The 27590-nt window shown below is 38.2% G+C and overlaps 2 protein-coding genes across 3 annotated transcripts in view; one reads left to right on the forward strand and one right to left on the reverse strand.

Annotated features, from left to right (window-relative positions):
* Positions 1-13340, reverse strand: part of sema4ab (sema domain, immunoglobulin domain (Ig), transmembrane domain (TM) and short cytoplasmic domain, (semaphorin) 4Ab) — an 85744-nt gene extending 72404 nt beyond the window's left edge. Inside the window, exon 1 of one of the 2 annotated variants that reach the window (XM_036565927.1) lies at positions 13068-13340. The gene's annotated coding sequence lies outside the window, so the exon portion shown is untranslated. The remainder of the gene's footprint in view (positions 1-13067) is intronic. The other variant, XM_036565928.1, reaches the window with a different exon arrangement.
* A 4683-nt stretch (positions 13341-18023) lies between these two features.
* Positions 18024-27168, forward strand: LOC118805001 (immunoglobulin kappa light chain-like). Its single transcript, XM_036565598.1, has 6 exons — positions 18024-18170; positions 18293-18332; positions 20269-20406; positions 24504-24613; positions 25358-25660; positions 26671-27168. The coding sequence occupies exons 4-6, from the start codon at positions 24571-24573 to the stop codon at positions 26967-26969; spliced, it is 645 nt and encodes a 214-aa protein (XP_036421491.1). The 5' UTR covers positions 18024-18170; positions 18293-18332; positions 20269-20406; positions 24504-24570; the 3' UTR covers positions 26970-27168.
* Positions 27169-27590: the final 422 nt, after the last annotated feature.

Here is a 27590-nt window from a genome sequence, read left to right on the forward strand (position 1 = left end):
AATTCAAAAAGCAGAACTCTGAGAGAGCAAAACGTTTGGACTACTGAGCTTAAAAAATCTGAATTTTGTTCAATTTTCTGCATTTCACTGCTGTGAGAACAAAACTTTATCTTCATTTTTGTCTTTTTTTTAGTTTTTTACATAATCTGAATATGTCGTCCTGTTGTTCCTCACATTCTGTGTAAATTTCATGATGAACGGGCCAAAAAAGAAAAGGCTCAAAATGACTTGGAAAAATTCTGGTTCCACTGACTTACATTAAAAGTACAGTATGTCTTTTCCTTCTCCTGTAATGTTAATATTTAGGATATACAAGGTTTTGTTCCGACAGCAGCGACATACAACCTTACAGAAATACATGTTATTTCTCTGTAATGCCAATCCAGATAGAAGTGGTCCCAATTTGGACATTTCATAAATACTTATGTATCAGCATCAACATATACAGCCGTATGCAAAAGTTTAGGCGGCCCCAGTGAAATTCCATGTGCTGTTGATTGTCTAGGAGAAAGCAGGTTAACACAGCCCTGCTGGGAACACACTCCTGAACATTTTATTGAACAATTAAACAAAACATGTCATTTAACCAGGGGGACACAAACTTTTGCATATGACTAAATACAGAGAAATATAACGGGTCTGGCAACATCCCACGATTCCCTTATCGGTGCATCTCTAGTATGCATCTTCTTTAAGCTACGAAAACTTTTGCAGGTATTATTTCTTACTAAACTGAAAAATTACAGTGACAAAAATGCACAATATTGCAAAAGAAGTCCATGTTTTTCTTAATGAAACCATCATACTTCATCCTCATGTGCACAACAGGAGGGAACAGCCAGTAAGGTCATGAACTAAAGACCTGTTCCCACTGTGTTGACACTACAAACTCACTTCAGGGGAGTGTTTGGGCCTGAAGCTCTGTTCCCTCTGCGTTTTGAACAAAAACACACCACCGTTTCCATGACATTTAGACAGAATTTGATAGCTCAAACGACCTGCATGTGTATTAACGTTACGCATTATGTATCTATAAGAGAACACAGACGCGCTGCCTGTCTTCACAGTGTGAGCCGAGACCGTTTAAACACGAACCGGCGAGCGCTCCTGTGGCAGCGTTCTTCTTTCACTGGAAACTCTGGGCCCCTTCGCTTCTCTTCATATCCTCTTATCATTTCCTTTCGATTAAGAGAGGTGAACAAGCGAGCGCTCTGCGATGACTTCTTCACAAAGCAGAAACATTCTGGGAAGATTTCAGGCCTCGTCTCTCTTTTTCAAAAGATTTAGTTCCACAAAAGGCAAAGATTTATTTTTTTAAATGACCTTTTATTTAAAAAGTATTGAAAGGAGCAAAGCTTTTATACTGTCTAAGTATCTGAACCATCTATCAGGTCAGAAAGATACACAGATGTCACGTCTGTGATAGCAGGAAATAAGCCCCGCTGGCTTTTAGCTCATTGACACCTGCGGTTTTAGACAACGCGTCCTGATTAGACAAAGGAGACAGTGTTGATAGTGTTGCACTGACGCTGCTGCCTCAATTTCTAAGCAGAATTATTGCAAATAAATCAAATGTATATAATCTTTTCCTTACAAATGTAGTCCAGACGTGAGCGAGACTACGTGAGATTACCGCTGCTGCTAATTGCAAACTGCTCCGCCACAAGCTTTCATTAGTTCTGTGGTTCATCTGATTTGCTACGAGGAAACTGTGCACTAGATTTTTATCAGATTTTTTATTTTTAAAGTCACATTCGCACTAAACGTTCACATTTCATGCCATCTTCTGAAACGTGCATGAGCACAGCTGGGCCGGAAGATTGGTGCAGTTAGCAAGCAAGACTGAAACAATTAATCAACATTATTAATAACGTCAACAAGAAAATGTTGTTGACAATTATACAACAGTTATTTCCGGCCACGCAAGCTGATTGGTTGAGAGGCGTTCTAACCGTGCTGTTATTTCACCATAACATCACGTTTTTGTTCACAAACACTGTATCACTCCGCTGAGACGCTGGTTACCGCATCTGCGTCCACTCTATGGCTACCGAAACAGCCAATCAGATTACAAGCACGACAGCCAGAAAGATTCTTTGCACCATTGCAGAGACGATCAGAACAAACCTTTCTGTTGGAATATCAACCTGAGAGATACCTGTGGATAAAAACAAGAAATAAGGTGTGATGGACAAGCTCGACCCTAAAGTGACCATTTGACCCAAAGTCAGATTTACCCAATTTCCCCTTTTACTCCAAATGTAGACAACCAGCCAAGCCATGTTTGGTGTCTGAAGTCTGCTTCTGTAGCTTCGTATTAGAGATACGAGGCTAAGAATAGTGGAAGTTAACAGCCCACCAACTGAGGCGAACTGCCTCCAACTGTGTCTAGGTGTTGCCTGTGTGTGACAGACTCAAAACAAAGGTCCGGCTCGATGTTTAGGCCTCAAATGATCTCAAAATTTAACATCATACTGATGAAAATATGCTGACAATAGTAGATAATTCACTCACGTCCTCGGAAGACGAGACGAGTTCTTTTTGAATTCTCTTCAAGTCATCAGATTCATCCCCTTGGGGAAGGAGGCTGAGGCACAACCCACACTACAACTGTTCTTCAAATGGTGCGTGCAATTGCACGTTTCCACCAGAGAGGTCGCCAAATCCACAAAACTTACATAGTGCAGTTCTAAGCCATGACGCTATGCATGATGCGAAATACAGGGGGTCCTGGGGGGTCTGGGTCTTATGTTACTGTATGACATACTGTTTTCTGTTAAATGAACAAAAATACGGAACAAATTCAGGCTTTTTTCGGTAACGGCTCTACTGCTGTTCTTAGCCACGCGACACATTTTAGCCACCAGACAAACAGTCAACCAGATAATCAGCATGATAGTCAAGCCTACTGGCAGATTTTCACTGCATCAGAGATCAGCAATCAGGGGAGAGCTATCTGTCAGAATTTCAACGTGAGAGATGCCCTGAGGGTAAAAACAACCGTTGTAGTTAAATAAGGTGTGACAAGCTTCTCTCTGAAAGCCTTCTGGAGGACACGTGTTGGAGAATGTGTGTAAAAATGGTCAAAAACACACTGCATAGTAAACAGGCTAATAAGCTGGACTGGATGGGCTTCAAAAACAGCAGTCTGAATTCGGTCTGTACTTTAGTCCATGTTTATAGAAAACAGTGTGTCAGAAACCACATAATTAAGACTATTAGAGATTAATAAACCACTCCTCATGGTTTGTGTGTGTGTGTGTTGATTTAGGCAAGGAGGTAGCACCATAGCAACTGGTGGGGTATAACAACTTCTTAGCTGGAGCCAAACTTCAGACACCAAACATGTCTTGGCTGGTCGACCACATTTGGTACAAATCTGATTTATCACCAAACTAAAGCCTTAAAGCACATGTGCAGATGGAGAGGAGGCCTGGTTCACCACATGAAGACCCTCAAAGGCTATGTGATTCGGTTTTATCATTACAGATGTGTTTTGCCAAAAATTCACATCAGCCACAAGTGAGAGAGAGAGAGAGAGAGAGAGAGAGAGAGAGAGAGAGAGAGAGAGAGAGAGAGAAAGAGAGAGAGAGAGAGAGAGAGAGAGAGGTGAGACAAGCCCAGAGGCAGGGAGGGGCCAGGGGAAGCAGGGTGGAGAAAAATAATCTTTCCGTTAGCAAATATCTCTCCATTTCACACAACCACGCAAGGCTTAGTCTACACTGGGCGTTTCGGTGGACGTAACTGAAAAACAAGTAGGGAAAAAAGGACCCAGCCCGCTGCAGGCTTATGTGAAGAAGCCAAAATCAAGGCAAAAAGAAAAGGCATTAAGTAATTAATGGCCACCACATGCCAGCCGTTTCAACACGCCTTAGAATAGATTCCACAAGTCTCTAGAACAGCACTGGAGAGATGGAACACCGTTCCTCCTAAAGAAATGACCTCAGCCGGTGTTTTGTTGATGGTGGTAGGGAACGCTGTCTAACACGACAGTCCGAAATCTGCCACAGGTGTTCAGCTGGGCTGAGATCTGGTAATTGTGAGTGTTCCAGACTTCAGTGTAAAGCATTTTGTTAGCAGTTTGCTAACAGTGAGTCAAGTGCATTACAGAGGAGTTTTCAACTGTTGTATTTCATTCAATTTCAGCCTCAAACTGTCTGATGTAAACTGCATGCTAAAATCACCACAGCTCTCAAATACCAGCCACGAGGCAACTGTTTATCAAGACTAATACTAGCAGCAAACAGCTGCATCTACTCACCAATAAACCTTCCAGCATGAAATACAAGTTTCAAAGTTTTATTTGTCACACACACAGTCATACACGGTCCAACTAGCATTGAAATGATTGGATAACTGCCCACTCACATGAAGCCAGTGGTGGACGAAGTATGCAAACCATGTACTTGAGTTAAAGTAGAGACACCCAAGGTAAAATATTACTGCAGTAAAAGTAGAAGTTCCTCCCTTTAGACCTCCACTTGAGTAAAAGTACAAAAGGATTTGCCTTCAAATGTACTTAAGTATCAAAGGTAAAAGTACTAAAAGATTAATTATGACTCTGATGTCCTATTATCATTTTTGTAACAAGACTCGCTTCATTAACTCATTTTAGGTGAAAATACTCCAGTGTCTCTCTTGGTAAACCAGTCTTTTAATAGAGTCATTAATTAGTGACGCTGATGTCTATTAAAATTATCATAAGCACAAAACACTGAAGGCAAACAGTTTCCATCAGGTAGAACTGAGTGGCTCTGAAATCACTTTACAAACAGGCAAAGTTTCAGTTTAAGATTTATTTGAACTTAGTTAGAAGTTTAAGTTTAATAAAAACTTTAAACTCAGATTCACAAATGAGTTTCCTTTACTAAACTGCATCTGTAGGTCTCTGTTCATAAACATCCATCCATCCATCCATCATCTAAACCGCTTATCCTTCTGGGTCACGGTGTGTTCATAAACATTAACTAGACAAAACAAATTTACTATAAAATGAAATAGTTTTTATATAAATTAAGAAAAAAGACACGTCAGTCACAACTGCATATGTGTACATATTTCTATATTGTGGTCTATTTACACAAAGTTAGCTTAGTTCATCATTTATGTTGAATAGACTCTCCCAAAATTTTACGCTGCTGCACTGATGTTGAACCGTGTGCTGCACTGGGTCGGTATGACCAACAGGTCAAAACAAGCTCAAAACTAAGTGCGCTGTGCCCTGATTGGTGTTCTTGCTTCAGGCTTCTTTCGTTTTGACATGTTACGTTTTTATGCAAACATAAACCAAAAGGAACGACAGATTTCTCATAATGTAGCGGAGTAAAAAGTGAGATATTTGACTTTGAAACGTAGTGGAGTGAAAATAAAAAGTCACCCAAAATGGAAGTACTTCAGTACAGAAGTACAGATAGACAAAAAAAACTACTTAAGTACAGTAATGAATTACATTTACTTAGTTACTGTCCACCACTGCATGAAGCAATAAGGTAATAAGAAACAGTAGTCAAATAAAAGAACAATATTGTAGAAAATATATAATGAAATATCCGTCTGTGAAATACACACTATAAACACAATGAAGATATGAAATGTGTAAAGTACACACAGCATTGTTGGAAGTAAAGTGCAAGGTCCAAAATGTGCGAAGTGAAAGAGCAACATAATGCTGTGCAACTGAGCAGGAGGTAGTATAAATAAACGAAAAGCGGTAAATGTTCAGTCGCTGAACCAGGAAACATTCACAATACTCCATTTTAAGAAGTTACTCCAGAATTGTGAAGGGTGGGAAAATTCCCAAACTGAGCTGGACACCGTGCCAACACCCGAACTGGACACGTCAGGAATAAACAGACCAAATTAGTGTTGCTGTAATGTATATTTATTGATGATTTCCACTCAAGCAAACTAAATACTCGGATTACCGTGTCTTTAAACTCTTATAAAAAATATACTATAATAATAATAATAATAATAGTAATAATAATAATAGTAGTAGTAATAATAATAATAATAATAATAATAATAATAACAACAACAACAACAACAACACATTTTATTTTTTTACCAAAAAACTTTATTTATATAGCACATTTCCACAACAGCATCAACTCAAGGCGCTTTATGGAAAACAAACGATGTAATATTAATTTTTGTTTAAAATGAAAATTAATTTTATAGTTTAAAAATGAAAGGTCTTAAAATTCTTCTTAAAAAGGGATAAACATCCAGAATATCTTAGGGACTCAAAAAGCTCATTCTATAATCTTGGACCCAATCATCTGTACTTCAAGAACACGGGCAAACTGCATGTTATATATATATATATATATATATATATATATATATATATATATATATATATATATATATATATACATACATATATATATATATATATATACATATATATATATATATATATATATATATATATATAAAGAGCAAAATTAGTCCCGTTTAACTGGATTCAGCGCCAAATACTGAATAAAAATCATTGTATCACAGTTTTTGATAGTATTTTTGAAATGTAGCACTGCTGGTTATTTTCCCTCTGTTATCAGTTTCAAAGCGATCGTTTATCAAGCGAAGCGCATATTCTACTGAAATACAGGTCTAGCCGCTGCACCAGGAAACATTCACAATACTCCACTGTAAGAAGTTACTCCAGAATTGTGTTTGAAACGGTCGGTAGCAAGTAAATGAGATTTCCTTGTGCGCTTGCTGACCAGCGGGGTATCCACAAAGCAGGATTTCTCAGTTTAGCTAGACAACTTGAGCCCAAAGTCAAGCCTGCCCAATAGAAAATGAGCTGAGGGACATTCCCACTGGACAGTCCTTATGTTTGGGCTTAAGTTATCAGGCTAACTGAGAAACCCTGCTTGGTAGAGTGTGTTACTGCCACACATGTTGTACTAAACTGTCTGTGATTGGTTATTTTGCATGTCAGTCAAATGGCCCTTTACTATCAGAGATGCTTTTTTGAATCCGGTCCAGCTTACGAGCCTGTATTACTGCACAGACCTGCACAGCTTGCAGTGGAATTGGTTTCATTTCATGTCGTATTTCCAAGTTAATAAAATATTATATATAATTATTTATAATTATAATTATTATGCTTGGCCCCCACAGTTTTTTCCATGGCTATGTTTCAAGGCACTGTCTATGACTCTCCCTTTCTTGGTGTGTGCTGCACATGCACTCTCCCACTTGTGAAGAAGACGGTGAACGACGACTAACGTTACACCACTGAACTCTCAGATGGTCATTCGTCTTTGTAATCAGCGTAACTGTGGACGGACTGTTCTTGCTGACAGTCTGGTCACAGACATTCTCAGTCACCTGAGGAACAGTTGCTCTTCTTTTTTCCCCACATGCTGCACTAACGTACGAGCATCTCGCTCACACAGTGAGTGCACACTTTCAACCACACTTCCAGTCCTGTTTACTGACGCCTTTCCCACGGATCTAAACGCAGGCTTACACTCTACAAAGTGGTGTTAAATAACGACATGGTAACTTGTGTTACCTATTTTAACAGTTGTTGCGTCATACTATTTTCCGATTTACCAAGTTTTGTCTTAAAAGTATAAAAATGCGTAATCTGTAACTGGGCAAAGAAATATTTCAACATATTTTGTGTTAAAAGTACAACTGGACACAATGGTGTGTCTAGTTAGAGACAGAATGTATTGAACGCATGTTTTGAAAGTGTGGCTGTTTTCAGACGTAATTACCCTTTTTTTAATCCTAATCTAACTTTTTATTTTTAATTAGATTTTTTTTTTCCTAATTTAATTTCTAGTTTGATATTTACTTTACAGATTTTTTCCTTTAAATCTATCATTTTAATCATGTTTTTAATTCCTATTCTTTTTTTTACTTCTTTTTAAACAACGCTGTGTTTTCTGACTCTGTATTTTCCCATTTGTAAAGCATTTTGAATGCCAGCAGTGTATGAAAAGTGCTATATACACCCATCAGGCATAACATTCTGACCACCTCCTTGTTTCTACACTCATTGTCCATTTTATCAGCTCCACTTACTATATAGGTGCACTTTGTAGTTCTACAGTTACAGACTGTAGTCCATCTGTTTCTCTGCATACTTTGTTAGCCCCCTTTTACCCTGTTCTTCAGTGGTCAGGACCCCCATGGACCCTCACAGAGCAGGTACTATTTGGGTGGTGGATCATTCTCAGCACTGCAGTAACACTGACGTGGTGGTGGTGTGTTAGTGTGTGTTGTGCTGGTCTGAGTGGATCAGACACAGCAGTGCTGCTGGAGTTTTTAAACACCTCAGTGTCACTGCTGGACTGAGAATAGTCCACCAACCAAAAACATCCAGCCAACAGCGTCCTGTGGGCAGCGTCCTGTGACCACTGATGAAGGACTAGAGGATGACCAACACAAACTGTGCAGCAGCAGATGAGCTATCGTCTCTGACTTTACATCTACAAGGAGGACTGACAAGGTAGGAGTGTCTGATAGAGTGGACAGCGAGTGGACACAGTGTTTAAAAACTCCAGCAGCACTGCTGTGTCTGATCGACTCGTACCAGCACAACACACAGACGGACTACAGTCTGCAATGCCTGATTGGTGTAAATAAACTTGAAAAAACTGCTCTGTTACTCTCACGTTTTCTACTTTTTGAGCCAAAAAAACTCCAACTTTGCATGTGTATCGCAGTCAAAGCAACAGTAATAACCTCTGCTTAATACCTACTACTGTATTACTGGGTTGTCAGTTTGAATATAACCAATCAGGATGCTGCAATACGTTCCACAATCCAGGTGCCAAAATTAAAGGCACTGCTTCACTATTATTTTACTGCTCGTCCACCTTTATTAGCAGCAGCTTGTGCTGCAGGAATGATACGAGTGTCTGTCAGAGTCAGACGTTAAAACAGTCAGATCATGCATGCGGCACAGAGCCGATATGCTGTTAGAAGAATCAGAAAAGCATGCTCTGATGTTGAATCCCAATGTTTGGTGCCGACCATCACAAAAACACAAACCAGGGGTCACTAGAAGCAAACAGAGACCCACAAGTTTTGCAGGACCACGGTTCATTTGTTTGGTGCCCACTTGAGTACGGGCAGAGTGTTTGAAATTAGGGCTGCAACAAACGATTATTTTCATCGTCGATTAATCGGTTGATTATTTTCTCGATTAATCGATTATTTATTCGGTCTATAAAATGTCCCAAAGCCCAAGACGACGTCCTCAAATGTCTTTTTTTGTACACACCACAAATATATTCAGTTTGGTGTCACAGAGGAGTAAAGAAACCACAAAATATTCAAATTTAGAATCAGAGAAAATTTTACTATTATTTCTTTAAAAAAAAAAAAATCACTCAAGCCGATAAATCGATTACTGAAATAGTTGCAGATTAATGTAACAGTCGACAACTAATCAAATAATTGATTAATTGCTGCAGCTTTGTTTGAAATAAAGAAAAAGTTCAACAGGTCTGAACAAAACAAGGCAGGTGTGAAAGCATCATTGGTCGCTGCTCCTACTGAAACACCAGCCGGGTGACTGAAGCTCCTGCCCATCCGTGCTCCAATAATGACCCCTCTTTAACACACTGAGATCTTTTCCACACTATTCAAAACCTCCTTTAATTTGTCATCTGTGCATCAGGTGACAAATGTAGAACATTCTTTAGACATAAACTAGACACATAATTCATTCAGCTGAATGCCAGCAACCAGCAGCGTGAACACCAGCCACAGTCTGGATCTGCTGCACAACCCGGAGCCGTACTGCTGAGAAAAGAGGATTAGTGTGGTTAGTGTGCACGCTTCAGGCTGAGTAGAGCCCAAAACTCCAAAGCCTGCTCTGGACAAATCCCAAAAGAGGTCCTGGAGGGCCAAGGCCAGCACATTTTGGCATTTCCCAGCTTGGACACACCTTTAATTACTAGGTTAAGCAGGTTTGTGAGGGAAAGGAAAATCCCCAAACTGTGCTGGACCCCGTGCCAGCATCCAAACTGCACACCTCAGGAATAAACAGACCAAATTAGTGTAGCTGTAATGTACATTCCCTAATAATTTCCACTCAAGCACAATAAATACTGGACCAAATTTGGATTACTGGTGCCTTTAGAAAAACTAAATAGTAATAATTATAATAACAATAATAATAAACCTTATTTATACAGCACACTTCCATGACAGCATCAACTCGAGGTGCTTTATGGAAAATAAACTAAACTACATCGATTCAGAAAAACACGTCTGAACAGGAAGGTCTTAAGATTCTTCTTAAAAAGAGGTGAAGATCTAGGATTTCTCAGAGACTCAAAAACCTCATTCCACAATTGTGGACCCAATGCACTAAAAGCACAGTCAGCCATGAAGCAGGACTGTGAACGTGGGACTACCAGCAGATTTCAGGATCCAGACCAGTGAAACTATAATATGAATCTGAGGAAGCTGTTGAGATGAAAGATCCTGCAAATATACTGGAGCTTCAGCATGTAAACATTCCCAAATCAAGAGTAGCATATATCTATATATACGCATGGCTGCTGTCGGAACAAAACCTCGTATCTCCATTTTTGTCGTTTTCCAGTTTTCGGCATAATTTGAAAATGCCTGTTGTTCTTTACACTGTGTGTGAACTTCATGATGAATGGACCAAAAGAAATGATCCAGAATGACTTGGAAAAAAGTCTGGTTCCATTGACTTACATTAAAAGTAGAGTATGTTTTTTCCTTCTCCTGTAAAGTTACCATTTTGGATATATATATATATATATATATATATATATATATATATATATATATATATATATATATATATATACACACACACACACACACACACATATATATACATATAGATATATATATATACACACACTATATATATATACATATATATATATATATATATATATATATATATATATATATATAGATAGATAGATAGATAGATAGACAGACAGATACATATAAACACACACACAATAAGCTTTTTTGAACATATCGAGGATACGGTCAGTACTTGTAGAACACTGACCAACTTCATTTTTTTCTACTTCATTTCCTTTCAAAGACAGTAAAATTAGGCCTATTTAACTACATTGAGTTACAAATATTGAATAAAAATCATTGTATTCACAGTTTTGATAGTATTTTGTAATGTAGCACTGCTGGATATTTTTTTTTGTTCCAATTGATCACATATCTAAAACAATGAATATTGTGACATATCATGCACTGTAAAAATTTCTTGAAGTACTGTGATATTGTATTTTTGCCATATCACCCACCTCTACTACACTGTTAGAAATAAAGGTTCTGTTCAGGTACATTTTGAGTCCATCAAGGTACAAACAGTGTAAATGTTGCCTCAAAGCTCCAACAGTGGTTTTAAGGTCTGATTGTGAACCTTAAATAAGTTTCTCCAGGTGAAAAGTTCGTATTTGTACCTTTTCATAACCGAATGTTTTAAAACAGAACAGTAAAATAAAAGCCTGGAGACGAGACGGGGTGTGTGGAGTCAGTACAGCTTAGAACATATCATTTCAGTGGATTATGGTGCAGTTATGTTCCCTGACTAAAGGTACTGAGACCCAGTGACAAGAGGGGAACTGCTCCAGTGACAGTTCACTACCTTTATTACTGAGAGTGCACTAGTGCATTCTGTCTGGGTGAAAACATTGTGACACGTATGGTGTAAATGTGTTGTGGTGTAAACTGTGACATGATGTTTGCCATATGTCCCTCTAACACAGCTACATCTCTGTGAGATGAAAGCGTCCTCATCATTAGCCCTGTCCAAACAAACCTGACAATTCGGAAAATTGACAGCTGCAAAAACAGCAGCCGCAGTCAGGTTAAGTACAGAGTGCATTCCTTTATTTCAGCACCTCCGCTTGTTTCTACGTCAACAGTACCTGTGGCGGCAGGCTGTCCCAGCAAATCTGACAGCTGCAGCAACCATTATTGATAAGCAACCATCAGTTTAAAGGGGAACTCCACCAATTTTTCAAAAATTCTACGATTAAATGCTTGAGATCAACAGAGTCGTTCAGAGTGGTTTGGTGTGAAACGCTCTGTTCTAGAGAAACTTACAGAGTCAGAATTGTTCACAGTGGTGGTGATAGGAACCAGACGTCCACCTCTAAAAGCTCCCTCACAGAAAGTCACTACATGAAATGGTTATGAATTCACTGCACTGATGACTGAGACACTGTTTTACAATAGTTTTGTGATAAAGTTTTGGCTTAAAATGTATTTTAATACATTTATGGTGGAGGGATACATATAAAGTGTTGTAAGGCAAAATAGTCCCAAAAGAAAACTTATTTTTTTACATTTTTATGGCTCTATTTGTGTTGTAGTGGCAACCCTCTGGTTCCTATCACCACCACTGTAAAGAAATCTGAGCCATTTGACACCAAACCACTCTGAATCTCTCTGTTTACATCTCACACACAGAATTAGGCAGAAATTTTGAAAAACACGTGGTATTCCCCTTTAAGTGAAGAGTTCATGCATTCCTTTATTTCAGTGCTTCTGCTTATTTCTAAATCGACAGTACCTGTGGTGGCAGGTCACACATTTGTGGTTCAGGCTGTCCAACTGATTCTGATAGCTGTAAAGTCCATTATTGATAAGCAGCTGGGTCATCAGTAAAGCCCACAAGAGCAAGAGCCACCAGTTACATGTAAATCTGACCACAAATGTCACCAAATCAAAACAAAAGCAAGAAGAAGGGAAAAAAGAGTAAGTTGGGTTTATTTTAGCCCCACAGGAAGATGCACACAGTGATTGTGCAGTGAATCTGGCCTGATGGTGTAATAATAGCTGGTTTGAGCGCTGTGGAAAGCTGTGGTCTGATCTACTGTACACACTTAACCTCACATTCAACCCGGCTGGCTGCCTGGAAAACACGTTCTAAGAAAACAACAACTGTGTTGGCGCCGTCATGAGGTTAAACAGCCATAAACAGCCTGTTGCTTTCAGCCCACCTTAAAAAGCTCGTTCGGCTCACTGTAGCACTCGTTTGTGTGCCTGTTTGGGCGCTGTGGCGGTAATCAGGTACTCACATGTCCAAACGTGGGCTAAAGCTGCTGCGGCTCGGCTCTGTTTTCTCAGACTCGCTCCAGCTACGCACTTTGGCCGAAAACACAGTTCAAACGCAGTCAAACGCGACACACGACGTCCGTGTTCAATCCTCTGTCCAGCAGCGGGCAATTTAAGCATGTCCTCGCCCTCCTGAGTGAACTGTGTCCCTGCTCTCTTGCAGTCTTGGTGCGGCTCTGAGCCACTCAGCGCTGCTCTGCTTTTCTTTTGTGCTACTTTCTGCTGCTCACGCCGTCTAACGGAGGAGCGTGTTTAACCGCGCTTTGGCGCCATCTGGTGGTGATTGTTGGACAGACTGACTGACTGACCGATTGATAGATAGATAGATAGATAGATAGATAGACAGATAGACAGATAGACAGACAGATAGATAGATAGATAGATAGATAGATAGATAGATAGATAGATGAATGTATAGATAGATAGATAGACAGACAGACAGACAGACAGACAGACAGATAGATACATAGATAGATAGATAGATAGATAGATAGATAGATAAATGGATGTGTAGATGAATGTATAAATAGATAGATAGATAGATAGATAGATAGATAGATGAATGGATGTGTAGATGAATGTATAAATAGATAGATAGATAGATAGATAGATAGATAGATAGATAGACAGACAGACAGACAGACAGATAGATAGTTAGATAGATAGATAGATAGATATATAGATGAATGGATGTGTAGATGAATGTATAAATAGATAGATAGATAGATAGATAGATAGATAGACAGACAGACAGACAGACAGACAGACAGATAGATAGTTAGATAGATAGACAGATAGATAGATAGATAGATAGATAGATAGATAGATAGATGTATAAATGGATGGGTAGATGAATGTGTAAATAGTCAAAAACTTGAAGGGTTTTAGCACTATTATCTTGCATTCATTCATTCATTCATTCATTCATTCATTCATTCACTCATTCATTCATCAATTCATTCGTCTATTATTCAGCAAAATAACCAGTGGCCTATTCCCCTCTTTCCTTTATTCACCACTAGATGGCACAAACGTCCTTTAGCGTTGTACTACATATCAGTGACACTGAATCCCCATAAACATGATCAATCATTAACATTATCAAAGGTCATTTTAACGCTGGGTCTTTTTATCGGTCCTCGCATTAAAGTCACATGGTACATTCAGCTTAAAGGGGAATTCAACCAATTTTTCGAAATTTCTGAATAATTCAGTCAGATACAAACAAAGTCATTCAGGGTGGTTTGGTGTGAAACGGTTCACTGTAGAGAAATTTACAGACTTAGATGTCTTTACAGTGGTGGTGATAGGAATCAGGTCACCATGACTACAACACAAATATATCATAACGATTTCATGCAATAACTTTCTGTGAGGGAGCTTTTAGAGGTGGATGTCTGGTTCCTATCACCACCACTGTGAACAATTCTGACTCTGTAAGTTTCTCTAGAACAGAGCGTTTCACACCAAACCACTCTGAACGACTCTGTTTACATCTCTACCATTGAGTTATATAGTATGTAAGGCCTGTTATTTTGGCCAAGAATACCAGTATATCTGGCTTTTAATGGCTGAACACTGAACACAGCACAACTGACCGCCAGTTAATGGCGGTTGTGTTGTCTTATAGACCACTGTAGTCATGTTGTCATTTTGTAGTCGGCGCCAGGCTCTTGTGCCCATATTAGGAACTCCGGGTCTGAGCTCCATTTCTCTATGGCCAGAATGAATAGGGCTTTCGAAAAATCGCCTCTATCGCCCCCTGTGTTAAATAATAATGTTCAGAACCCGACACGTTCTGTCCTGTGAAGATTCTTCTCTCGATTAAGACCGGATCCTCCGAATTACGAGGGCTTTAAAGAGTTGAAATATGAATATTTCTATATGCGAGCTAAAGCTACTGCGTGCTGAGTTCACATCATTAGACTGGCAGCCTCCTTAAGCAGCCTGATTTCGGCTCTCAGAATATTCTAATTATTAGTTTAATGCTGGTAAAAAAATTTTCTGAGGACATTTTCTCAGGAAATTCGTCAGCTTTTTGTTTGACTTTTCCCGTTCCACCTTAAATGCAGTCATGTTCTGAAATGCTGCGCTATTTAAGGTGGAACGGGAAAAGTCGAATAAGCAGCCGGCGAAAAAGAAGCTGAGTTCAGCTTCATGAAGGGTTGAAAGGCCTGATATGGGGAGGTTTCCCAATTTCTGCTGAACAGCTGAGTAACATTAACATATTTTTGCTGTTTCACAGAACTGACGGGTCAGTATTTTGTCTCGTTTGCTAATGTTTGTGATAGCTAGTCACAGCTGCTGCACCATTTAAGGTGGAACGGGAACATTCAAACAAGAAGCTGCGAAAAAAGAAGCTAAATTCAGCCTCGTAGTTTTAATCCTGGTAGTACTTTTGATAAGGAGCTTTAGCCTATCAAAATATCCCACTCAGAGGTTTTATTTATGGGTATACCTGTGAATATGCGCTATGGTAGAAGATTTTGTTAAGGTAGCACAGCACCGCCACAGCCTGCTTTAGCTCACATGTAGCAATATTAGTATTATAGCTCTTTAATGACCTCGTAATTCGGAGGATTCAGTGGTATTCTGGAGAAAAACGTACACAGAACAAAACGTATCGGGATCTGAACATTATTATTTAACACAGGGGGCAATAGAGGCGATTTTGGGGCCAGAGTTGCTAATATGGGCGTAACGAAGACTACAGAATGAAGCACGACTACAGTGGTCTATACTCAACACACTGGTGTTTGCTTGCTTTTGATTAGTCTATCTCACAGGCTCTGTGTTATTAGAGATTAGGTTTCCCCACTTAAAGATGATTTAAAAACGTAAAACTTTAGACAACGACTTAAGACACCGATAATCTGTGCTGTAATTAAAATTGCGCTCGTTCAAACAGCAATTTCGATATAAAAACGATTAATCTTTCACACTGTACGCTCCTCTCTGTGGGCTATTTCCTCCTCCCGTATTCCTTCAACGTCCAAATTCTGTGCTGCGATTGGCCAGTCAGTCACGGGATTGTCTAAATATCAACTATTAGCCAATCACGACGCAGGTAGGCGGGATTTGTCGGAATACAGGTGGAGAAAATATCTTCTAATGTAGCACCATCTTGTGGATACTACTGGGAAGTTCTCTGGAACAGTGTGCTGGAAAAATCTCCCATTACGTTGCTTAGCAACCAAAGCTTACTGTTAACGACCTAGCTAGCTAATGCTGTATGGCGGAGTTTTGCTTGGCTTGGCTCATTAGTTGCAATGATTTATTTGAACATTAGTGTATTTTACTGTACTGTATTTTGTCACGCTTTAGATAAAATGCGATTAAAATATGTAACGCTTTCCTTGAGGTACGTTATCACCGCTAGACTCCTGCAAATGGGTGTCGTTACGCTGACAAATGATGTTGTTTTTCGTTTTTGTGTTTGTAGCGCAGTTTCAATGATGTTGTCTTCTGTTTTATGAACATTTAGAGCATTTTCCGTATGTTTGCATATATGTTTGTATTCTAGTAAGTTAAAGCAGTACATTTGTTAGCTTGCTATGCTAGTCCTAGCTTTTTTACGAAGCTGAGGTCACCGTCTTTTTCGCCAGCTTCCAAATGCTGTACCATTTAAGGTGGAACGGGAAAATTGGAACAAAACGCTGGCGAATAGGAAGCCAAACTTCATTCAAATGTGTATTTATTGCCTTCCATTTAATTAGCTAAACCGTAAGTTAACGTTACACTAAAGTACGGAGCTCCGTGAGGGGTGACTAACGAGAAAAAAAATCATGAGGAGTAAAATCTGTCCCCGCAGTTTACATAGATATACATACCGAGATGCCGCGTTGGGTCCAGCCAGGCACGTCAACGGCACTGCCATTTTGGGGCGGTCAGCATCGCTGCTGGACTGCATTCAGTACCGTTACAGAGCGGCAGTTTAAGAAAGATACTGTCCAGAGTTACACTATTTCAGGAATATTACACTCAGAAAGAGGGATAAGATTATATAACGGAGGGAACGCAGAGATCCACACTCATGTTTGTGTGATGTTTATGTGGTTGGTGGTTAAAAAAAAAGTTAATGACATTGCGTTCCCTTGAAAATAAAATGCGTTCCCTCGCAAATGTTTTGCGTTCCCTTGCAAATATTTTGCGTTCTCTCGTAAATGTTTTGCGTTCCCTTGCAAATATTTTGCATTCTCTCGTAAATGTTTTGCGTTCCCTTGCAAATAAAATGCGTTCCCTCGCAAATGTTTTGCGTTCCCTTGCAAATAAAATGCGTTCCCTTGCAAATGTTTTGCGTTCCCTTGCAAATAAAATGCGTTCTCTCGCAAATGTTTTGCGTTCCCTTGCAAATAAAATGCGTTCCCTCGCAAATGTTTTGCGTTCCCTTGCAAATAAAATGCTTTCCCTCGCAAATGTTTTGCGTTCCCTTGCAAATAAAATGCGTTCCCTCGCAAATGTTTTGCGTTCCCTTGCAAATAAAATGCGTTCCCTCGCAAATGTTTTGCGTTCCCTTGCAAATAAAATGCATTCCTTCGCAAATGTTTTGCGTTACGATGCAATGGTTTGCATTCACTTGCAAAAGCTGTGCTTTGCTTAAGCTTAGACACGGAACAGCTCATTGAATTTTATGTTGATCTTGGATTGAACTATAAAGACGTGTCGCTTCTCAAAATCAAACATGATTCTGTTATTATTGAGCACAAACTGAGTCTGAGGTTGAGGGTCCTCCTACAGTAAAAGCTACATTTACAGACACTGCAGAGAACAATAGCTGATTAAACTCAGCACAGGCTGGCCAAACTGGGGAAACAGCTTTTAACGTTAGTTATGCTCTAATGTAGGCAGTGTCGTGGGGCACCTCTGGTCCTACACTTGCTTGCTGTCTGACGAGCATATATTTTGTGAGGGAACGCAAAACATTTGCCACCATGGCCCCTTTGGGGCTCCGTAGGGCTCCGTACTAAAGTGCACTTCAGGAAGAAAAATAGGAAACTGAAATCTTCCTTTTACGGAAGCCATTCAGGGGGATTGGTTTTAGTGCTGGTGTGAGATCTGTTTCGAAGGTAGCATAATTTGACCAGTTATTTTATTCATCCTATTCCTTCTGCCCTGTACATTTCTTGTTATTAGCTACATTAATGAAACTACTTTTCTATATATCTTCCAGCTTTGTTCTCTTCTGCAGCAGAACCATAATATCCTCAGGAACAGAGAAATTACAGCAGGTGAGGAATCACAAAGAAGGTGTGGTTAATGTTACTTGTTACCCCTGTATATGTATGATATAAAATCATTTATTTACTTGTTCTATTTTTTTATCACTAAATGTTAAAGGGGAACTCCACTAATTTTTCAAAGTTTCTGCATAATTATAAGGTTAAGACATGAACAGAGTCATTCAGAGTGTTTGGTGTGAAATGCTCTGTTCGAGTTCTACCTCTAAAAGTTCCCTCACAGACAGTTATGGCATGAAATGGTTATGAATATGCTGCCTGATGCTGAAACATTGTTTTATGATAGTTTGGAATAAAGTTAATCCATTTTAATCATAACAGCATCTGGATACATGCAGGGCAATAGTCCCCCACCCACCCGCCCAAAAAAAATACAAAAACAAAAACATACTTTTTCAGATTTTCCACTACATTAATAAACATTTTTTCATAAACATTGCAAAAAAAAAAAAAACAAACAAACCCAGAAGACTCGTGTAGGTTCACTGGTGGTTTTGGATAGTAAATAAATGTCTATATTTGTGTTTCTCAGGATCAGACAGCACAAGTTAAGTCTTTAAAATTGCCAAATTTACTACAAGACACAAAGCAGGTGTCAGTAGGAGACAGGCATGTGGTTTAACTTTGGTATACTGAGAGACTCTATATTTTCACCATAGAGAATGCCGTGATACAGCTTAGAATGTGGACCGTTGGGATTTGTAGTTCAGTGACATTAAGTCAGAAGCAGGGAAGAACAGAGTTCCTTAAACATCTAATGCAGTTTTCAGCTTATTTAAATAAATCTTTAATGTCCTGGTTAGTTTTGTTGTCTTCATAGGTACAGAAAAGGTGTAAGGTGAGAGTGTATAATCTTAACTCATTGTATGAAGTCTGTTACAGCCCGGTCTAGGGTCAGGCTGTAACAGAGAGTGAGAGTGGGCTCTCTCCCCAGACCTGCTGCCAGACTAGACACCGGACACCATTTAAACCAGAAAATGACAAGTTTATTTTCTTCAAAGCTCAGACAAGTTGAGGTGATGGCTTCAGGGACGAGCACTCGCCAAAATAACAAACAAAACAACTAATGATTTCACTCTTAACTGAACTGAAATCAAAAGAAACAAAAGACATGTAGGCTACCCTAACTCCCTACCTTAACCAGGAGAAAAGGTAACCAAAACAACATGGCACCCGTCCCCTACTTTCCCCAAGCTCTTAAAGCATAATCAAACAGTCAAGCAAAGCAAAGCAGACGGAGTGCCAGGCTGGTCTGGACAGGTGTTCTTCCAGGTCTGGTCAAAGGGGAAAGAGCCCGGAACGTCTCTCAAGATGGTGGCTCGGCGACCTGTTATACCTTGGTGCGCCCCCATCTGGCCAATCATGTACCTGCACACAAGGGGACACAACAGGGAAAACACAAAATGCCAGCAGAAGGCACATAAAAGGTATGTTACGACCAGGGGTCGTAACACCCCCACCCTTAAGAATAAACATCTTATGTTTATAACAAAACATGGCAGTCATCACCACACTTCCTAGGCCTTTGTCAAACTTAAGAATTTACACAGTCACTAAGGGCTCTCTAAAACTAATACTTAAATTACAGTTTAATTAAATTAATCTGAATTTTAAAAAAATATTTCAATTAAGATAATCAAACTTTGATAATGGAGCAAGAAAATTCAAAGTTCAATTCAAATGTCACAGGCAGACTAAACAAGTACAAAACTAAATATCACTACATGCCCTACATATACCAAATGAAAATGGTTCAGGAGCACAAACAAAACTAGTCTCCCTGAGGGCAAACAAACACACGAACAAGTCTCTAAAGTAAATGAAAACTGTGTCTAACCACTTTCAAAGTGATTACTACAGAAATGGAATAAATTATGGCTGCCAGTGAGTTTTTTACTTATCGATTGTTTTTATAATCTGACTGCAGGCAGGTCACAAACAACTCTACAGAGTTTTAGGGGAGTACGAGGATCCGTTAGAGAAGATCTAGGCCTGTAACGACCCCGAAACTGACTGTTTTGTGCACTGGGAGGCGTGACCTGTTTAGCTGGAACACAACGAAAGTGTAAGTGTTACACAGCATTAATCAGCATGTGTAGCAGTGTGTGTGTGGGGGGGTGTCTGCACGCATGTGTTGGACAGTTAATCTTTGCATGCCATTTTGAAAACATTTGGCTAACTACGATATTCAGCAACTATTCACTGAATAAACTATTAGTTATTCATTTCATACTATGAAATATTCACTACTTACTATTGATTATTCCATATCTACTGTGAACTATTCACCCTTTACTGTAAAATATTTAATATCTACTATGAATTATTCAGTACTGAGTTATTCAGAATCTACAGTGAATTATTTAGTGTTCACTATTAATTATTGAGTGTCTACATTACATTCTTTAATATTTAATATGAATTATTTAATGTTTGTCATTTTTAGTACATGCTAGTAATTTATCAGCATCTACTATGAGTTATTTAGTATTTACTATAATTGATTGAGTAACTACTATGAATTATTCAGAATCTACAGTACATTATTTAGTGTCTACTATTAATTATTGAGTGTCTGTTTCAAATGATTCAATATCTAATGTGAATAATTTAGTATCTACTATTATTTTTAGTACCTACTATTAATTAATGAGTATCTACTATGGATTATTCAGTATCTAAGGTGAATTATTTAGTGTTTCCTATCAATTATTGAGTGTCTTCTTCAAATTATTTATTATCTAATGTGAATTATTTAGTATTTACTATAACGTTTAGTAACTACTATGAATTATTCAAAAACTACAGTAAATTATTTAGTTTTAACTATTAAGTATTGAGTATCTTCTTCAGATTATTTAATATCTAATGTGAATTATTTAGTACCTACTATAAGTTAATGAGTATCTATTATGGATTATTCAGTATCTACTGTGAATCATTTATATTCTACTATTAATGATTCAGTACCTACTATAAATTATTCAGTTCTATGAAATTAAATATCACTTTTATCTTGAGTCACAGATAATTTGCTACAAGTTTTAGCCCTAAACTGAAGTGTGTGAACTGTAATAAAGTGTTCACTGACAGAATAACACATAGATCACCTTTTCCTCTTCCTGCACAGTGAGGTCCCCGATGCTGAATGAGCACCTACAGTGCTGATTGAACACCATAGGTGTGAGACTGCTGGTGTTCCAACACAGGGGGTTTTGCTTTGTGCGACAGCCTGTGCACCACCTCAAGAGCGATTTTGTTACTGCTCACAAATGTCACGTCGCTTTTACCATAAAGAAGTCGCACTCGTGGGCGTTGTGCATTGCAGGTCATCTGCTTTCACTCTCGCCTGCCTTCGTCTTCACCGCCTATGCGGTTTAGACCAGAGCAAACGGGCGAGATAAACACCTGGCTGTGTTCTGCAATTATGGTGTGGGGTTATGGCTGTAAAACCAATGTGTGCCGCCTCACTGTGCAGGATGCCACTGTAGAGAGGTGGAGGCGGTGGCCAAAGGTAGACTTCAGTTTTGACTCTTCACAAAATTAAATGCAGCAGGTGGCTGTATAATTTAACTTATGCATATAGTTCCTACTTAGTAAATATAATTAGATTTATATTTATGATTACTGTTACTGTTATTACTCAGTATGGGTTAATAAATTGTGAAATATCTCTCATAGTTAACCCTTTAAACTCTATTACTCTGTTAGTGGGTCCACACTTCAGTTCCTCACTCTCGTACCTACAGTATTTACACATTAGTAGACACTAAATAATTTATAGTAGATACTGAATAATTCAAAGTAGATACTGAATAATTCTTAGTAAATACAGAATAATTTACAGTAGATACTGAATAATTCAAAGTAGATACTGAATAATTTGTAGAAGATACTGAATATTTCATAGTAGATCCTCAATAATTCAGAGTAAATTCTGAATAATTCATAGTGGTGACTGATTAATTAATAGTAAGTATTATTGTATTGTAAATTATAGTACATAATAAATAATTCACATCACATATTGCATAATTTGAAGCAGACACTCAATAATTAAAAGTAAACACTGAATAATTAACTGTAGATTCTGAATAATTCATTGTAGTTACTGAATAATTCATAGTAGGCACTGAATGGCTTAAAATAAGTACTAATTTATTTTGTAGGTAATAACTATTTTATAGTAGGTACTGGACCATTTAAAGTAAGTACTCAATATTTTATAGTACTGTTTAATTCAGTGTAGCTAGTGATTAATTCATAGTAGTTACCAAAAAATTTATTTGTAGGTACTGAATCATTCATAGTAGATGCTAAATAAGTGGTAATAGATACTGAATAAAATGTAGGGGTTACAGCATAATTCATAATAGACGCTGAATAATTCATAGAAGGTAGTGGATCATTTATAATAACAGAATAGTTCATATCTGCTACTGAATAATTAGCCCTGCGATGGACTGGCAACCTCTCCAGAGTGTTCCCAGCCTTTTTCCCAAGGGGGGATAGGCTCCAGCACCATCCAGAAGGACAAGCAGAGTAGATGATGTGTGTGTGTACTGAATAATTAGAGTTAAGATTCATAACTGATTAAACATTCAGCAGTTTAAGGGTTTAAAATGATCTAATGTCTTCTCTTACATTCTGAGTTATTATTAAGTAGAAGCCCCTATTGTGCTATTTTAGATACTGAAACCCACTCAGGCTGAGTATGAGTGGGAGAGTTTCCAGTTTTGATGTTCTTCTTACTTCAGTCTAAAACTGTCTCTAAATGCTGATGGAAATATGACAGTAATGGAAAGCTACTAGTTTCATGCTCACCCTGACTGCTGCATTTGTCCATCAGCATGGCCAGGTTGGAAAAACAGCAGGGCCTAATCCCTCATTCTGCATCCTGTATGTGGAGAATAATGGTTTTAATGTGGATAATCATTTCACAGTCGTTCAGTTTAACAGCGTTGAGCTCATTTAGCATGAATCACTCTGAATTACTCTATACAGGTTTTTGTAGAACCTGTTGATGTAAGTAGGTTAAGTTATGTTTTGTGAGTAATATTTCCATCTCAGCTCATTCAGTGACTAAATGAAAAGACAAAAATAATCACACAAAGGTGCACAATTTTCTATTTGTGTTTTTCAAATTAATATATGAACAATAATGTTATTATTACTAGTATTATTATAGTCACTGCATTATTCTGAGACAATGTTACTTCCGTTTGTATTCATTTGATATCCACGCTAGGCCATTCTGATGAAGTAGCCTGCTATACAGTCTTAATTTTCAGATTTATTTGTCGTTCATGTTTGTAAACTGTAAAAGAAATTTTGGAGATTTAACAGAAAAAACGTTATTGTCTGGGATGCCTTAAAATTCTGAGTTATTTGAAGTTCTTTGAATTAAACCCAGCAGTTGACCGTATAATTTCCCTTATGTGTATAGTTACTACTCAATAAATGTAACCCTAAAAGGTCTAGGTCTGTAAGCGGGTCCACACTTCAGTTCCTCACTCTCGTTCCTACAGTATTTACACATTAGTACATACTAAATAATTCATAGCAGATACTGAATAATTCCTAGTAGATAATTTGTAGTAAATACTGAGTAATTTACAGTAGATGCTGGATAATTAATAGTAGATACTGAATTATTTAAAGTAGATACTCAATAATTCAAAGTAGATACTTAATAATTCCTAGTAAATACAGAATAATTTATAGTAGATCCTCAATAATTCCTAGAAGATAACCAGTAATTACTATTATTATTATAGCCCACTGTATGATTCTAAGACAATGTCAATTCCATCTGTACTCATTTGATATCCATGCTAGGCCATTCTGATGAAGTAGTCTGCTATACAGTCTTACTTTTCATTTTTCGTCCATGTTTGCACACTCTAAAAGAAATTTTGGAGTTTTAACAGAAAAAAGTCCGGGATGCCTTAAAATTCTGAGTTATTTGAAGTTCAAAATTGTTTGAGGATAAAACACATTTTCCTGTTTCATTAACTTACCATTCGAAATTCAGTTGACTCCAAATTTTAAGGCAGCAGTAACACTAATTTGTTTAAGTTAAAGCAGCATTTTTTACACTGTATGTTTGGATAAAGCGGCCTGTTCTGTAGCCATCGCTTTTAAAGGGGTGGGTGTTTGTAGGCTGAAGGACACACAGCTGCTGTTCGGAGGATGAAGGTCACCCTTAAAGCTCTAAAACACTTTCGACATGTCACGAAGGCTGCTTCTGTTTTGCTTGTTTGCCCTAAAAAGTAAGTATATGTATATTGTTCTGATGCGTTAGAATATTGATTTGATTTAATTTTATGTCTTTGAAATGTTTTAAATGTCCATAAATATTGCAGATTGCACTGTCACTTTGTTTATACATCCATAAAGATTTCATATTGCACAACTGTTAACAGAGGTTATCGTTTACAGTACATAGTCATTTGGTTCATTCACTGGAGGGGACATGCAGCACTGCATCATCACCTGCATAGAATTTATGCAATTTTACTACTTATTTTGTACTGCAAATTATATTTTTATTGTTGTTTTAATATATTTTATTATTTATCTTCTATTTATGCATGTGTAAATAGCGTAAGGCAATACTTTTGCTCTTGTTTCGCTCTTTACTTTTTACTGTACTTTGTACTGCTGCAATAGAAGACTTTCCCGCTGATTTCCCTCCAGATTGATAGTGTTCTGTCTATCTATCTATCTATCTATCTATCTAAATTTAGTTTCATTCAAAATTTTCTTTTAAATGTCATCTTACATGAGATGACGATATCCAAACAAATAAACATAAAAATAAGACTTTTGATAATCTCTAATATAATTGTCAAATTGCATCTTGCTTTAATAAGCTCAGGTTCATTTTATATGTTCTAGGCTTGTATTTCTTCTCCTTTCATTTATTTAATCCATTTTGTGTACTGTGTGTTTTTTCTTGCATATCCAGTTTGTTCCTCATGCTCTTTTGGTTAAATTTACTTTCTGTTCTGCAGCTGTTTGTCCGATCATCGTCCAGTCTCCTGGAGTAGTCAAGGTGCCGCCTGGTGGGACAGCTGTACTGACGTGCGATCTGGTGGATTTAATGGCACACTGCAATGCGATCTCATGGTACAAATTGCACCCAAGAACCAAACACCTGAATGCAACCACAGCCATTAATACTGAGCCAGAGAAGAATGGACCATGCCTAGGGGTCATCCGTAACATAACTGCAGGCGATTCGGGCACGTACTACTGCATTGCTGTGCACACTATTATGTCATACATTGGCAGCGGCTCCAGGGTCATCGTGAAAGGTACCTTCACTCGCAACTGTGGCTTTGACCGAGTATTTTTTATTGTATAGTCAAGTCAGGCCAAGTTATCATAGTCAGAATGTGAAGTACTGCCTTTATTAAGTGTTCAAGGAAACTCCAGCATTTTTCAAACTACTCTCTGTTTGGCGTATATGTAGCGTCCATTTACCACAGACTATAATTTCAATACATGATTCTGTACAGAAGACACACTTGTAATAATAGAAGAAGCAATGAGCAGGTGCTAAAACAACCACGCAGAAGAGATTAGGCAGAAAAAAACCTGGAGTATTCCTTGAAAAATTCACTTAAGTTTTAACCCTCTGTGTGGTGTTCAGGTCTGTGGGACCCATTTTCAATGTTTACCAAAAGAAAAAATGATGTGATTTATTATTAGTTCAACCTCAGATTCTTGTCCTTTGCTCATTTTCTGTGAAGAACATATAAAATAACCCATTTTCAGTGTCTTCACTCTGTTCACCCCCCACACATTTATATTACACATGTGGTGTTGGGTGAACCTGCGGGGAGTAAAAGTGTGGAGGTGCTGTGTCCTTCACTCTGTTCTCCTCCAACATGGCCTGCTGTTAGTGTGTGTGTCTGTGTGTGTATGTGTTTGTATATGTGTGTGTGTGTGTGTGTGTGTGTGTGTGAGGGTGGACAACATGGACAGGCTGCTGACTGGCTACAGCTGCTAAAGGAGAACCCTACGCTGGACACTTGTGATATTTTAAACATCTGGTATTTTTACATAAATTATTGTGGCTGTATTGATTAAATAAACAATAATTTGGTGGGTCCAGCAGACCACTGAGTAACAAACACATCAACACCACACAAAGGTTAAATACGTAGGTCAGTGCACAAGAAACAGGTGCTTATCAGCTTTTTGATTATTAATATGTTTATTTAGTAATAGCAGTTATAATAGAATAAGCATCATATAGGAAATGTATTGAAATGACACTGAAATGTGTTAATTACATCACACAACCTGTCTCGACCCCCAGAGCCCAATCCCCAACCTACAGTCACACTGTACGTCCCAGATGAGAGTAACAGCTCGAACGTCTTGCTCCAGTGTCTGGTGATGGGGGTTGTTCCATCTGAAGTCCATGTTTCTTGGGTCGTAAGTCATACAGTGCTGACCGGGTGGACAGAATCAGGCTGGACAGATGATAGTGATTCGGCTTTAGAGTTCACTCGAGCTCATGTTATTGTTCCTTCAGAGAGACGGATGGATAATGTTGAGTGTGTTGTTGAGCTGGACGGCAGAACGATCTCCAAGTCCCTGAAAAGAGGTAGCTAGATGTCAAAACAAAATAAACCCAGAACAAAATCTACTAAAAATATCTGTGTTTTGATCACGAAACTTGCCTTTTTTGAGTTTATTGAACTTTTTTGAGCTTATTGGACTTCAAATAGTAAGTCAGCAGAACTTAAGACAGATTCATGTCCTGTTAACTTGCTATTAGAGGTTCAGTGAACTCAAATGTTAAGGCAGCCCAGAAACTACCTTTCTAGAGTTAAAAGAACTGTTTTTTACATACAGTTGCAGGTGGATGTTGTCTAAAAATAATGTTCACTTTCTGAAACAGGTTCAGATTTGATCTGTACGTGGTTTGTATATTTGGGCTTCGGTACAGCATTTCTCATCATTCTTGCAACTGTCATTGTTGCTGTTTCTTCACACACGGGTAACGTAAACATACAGCCAGTTAAACCTCACTGCTTTGAAATGACCAAACGTAATATTTACAAGACTGTCTTGTGATCACTTTGACTCACTTTCCTGTCGAATTGTACTTTTTCAGCAAGACGATTTAAACTGACTTTGAGGTTTGTGTTTCATTCTGTAATAATATCAGTTTGACGAAGTTTCTTTCCCTGATTCTTTTATGTGGGACAAATATATATGTGTGAATTTTCA

The sequence above is a fragment of the Colossoma macropomum genome, unplaced genomic scaffold, assembly GCF_904425465.1.
Source record: "Colossoma macropomum unplaced genomic scaffold, Colossoma_macropomum, whole genome shotgun sequence".
NCBI lineage: Eukaryota > Metazoa > Chordata > Actinopteri > Characiformes > Serrasalmidae > Colossoma > Colossoma macropomum.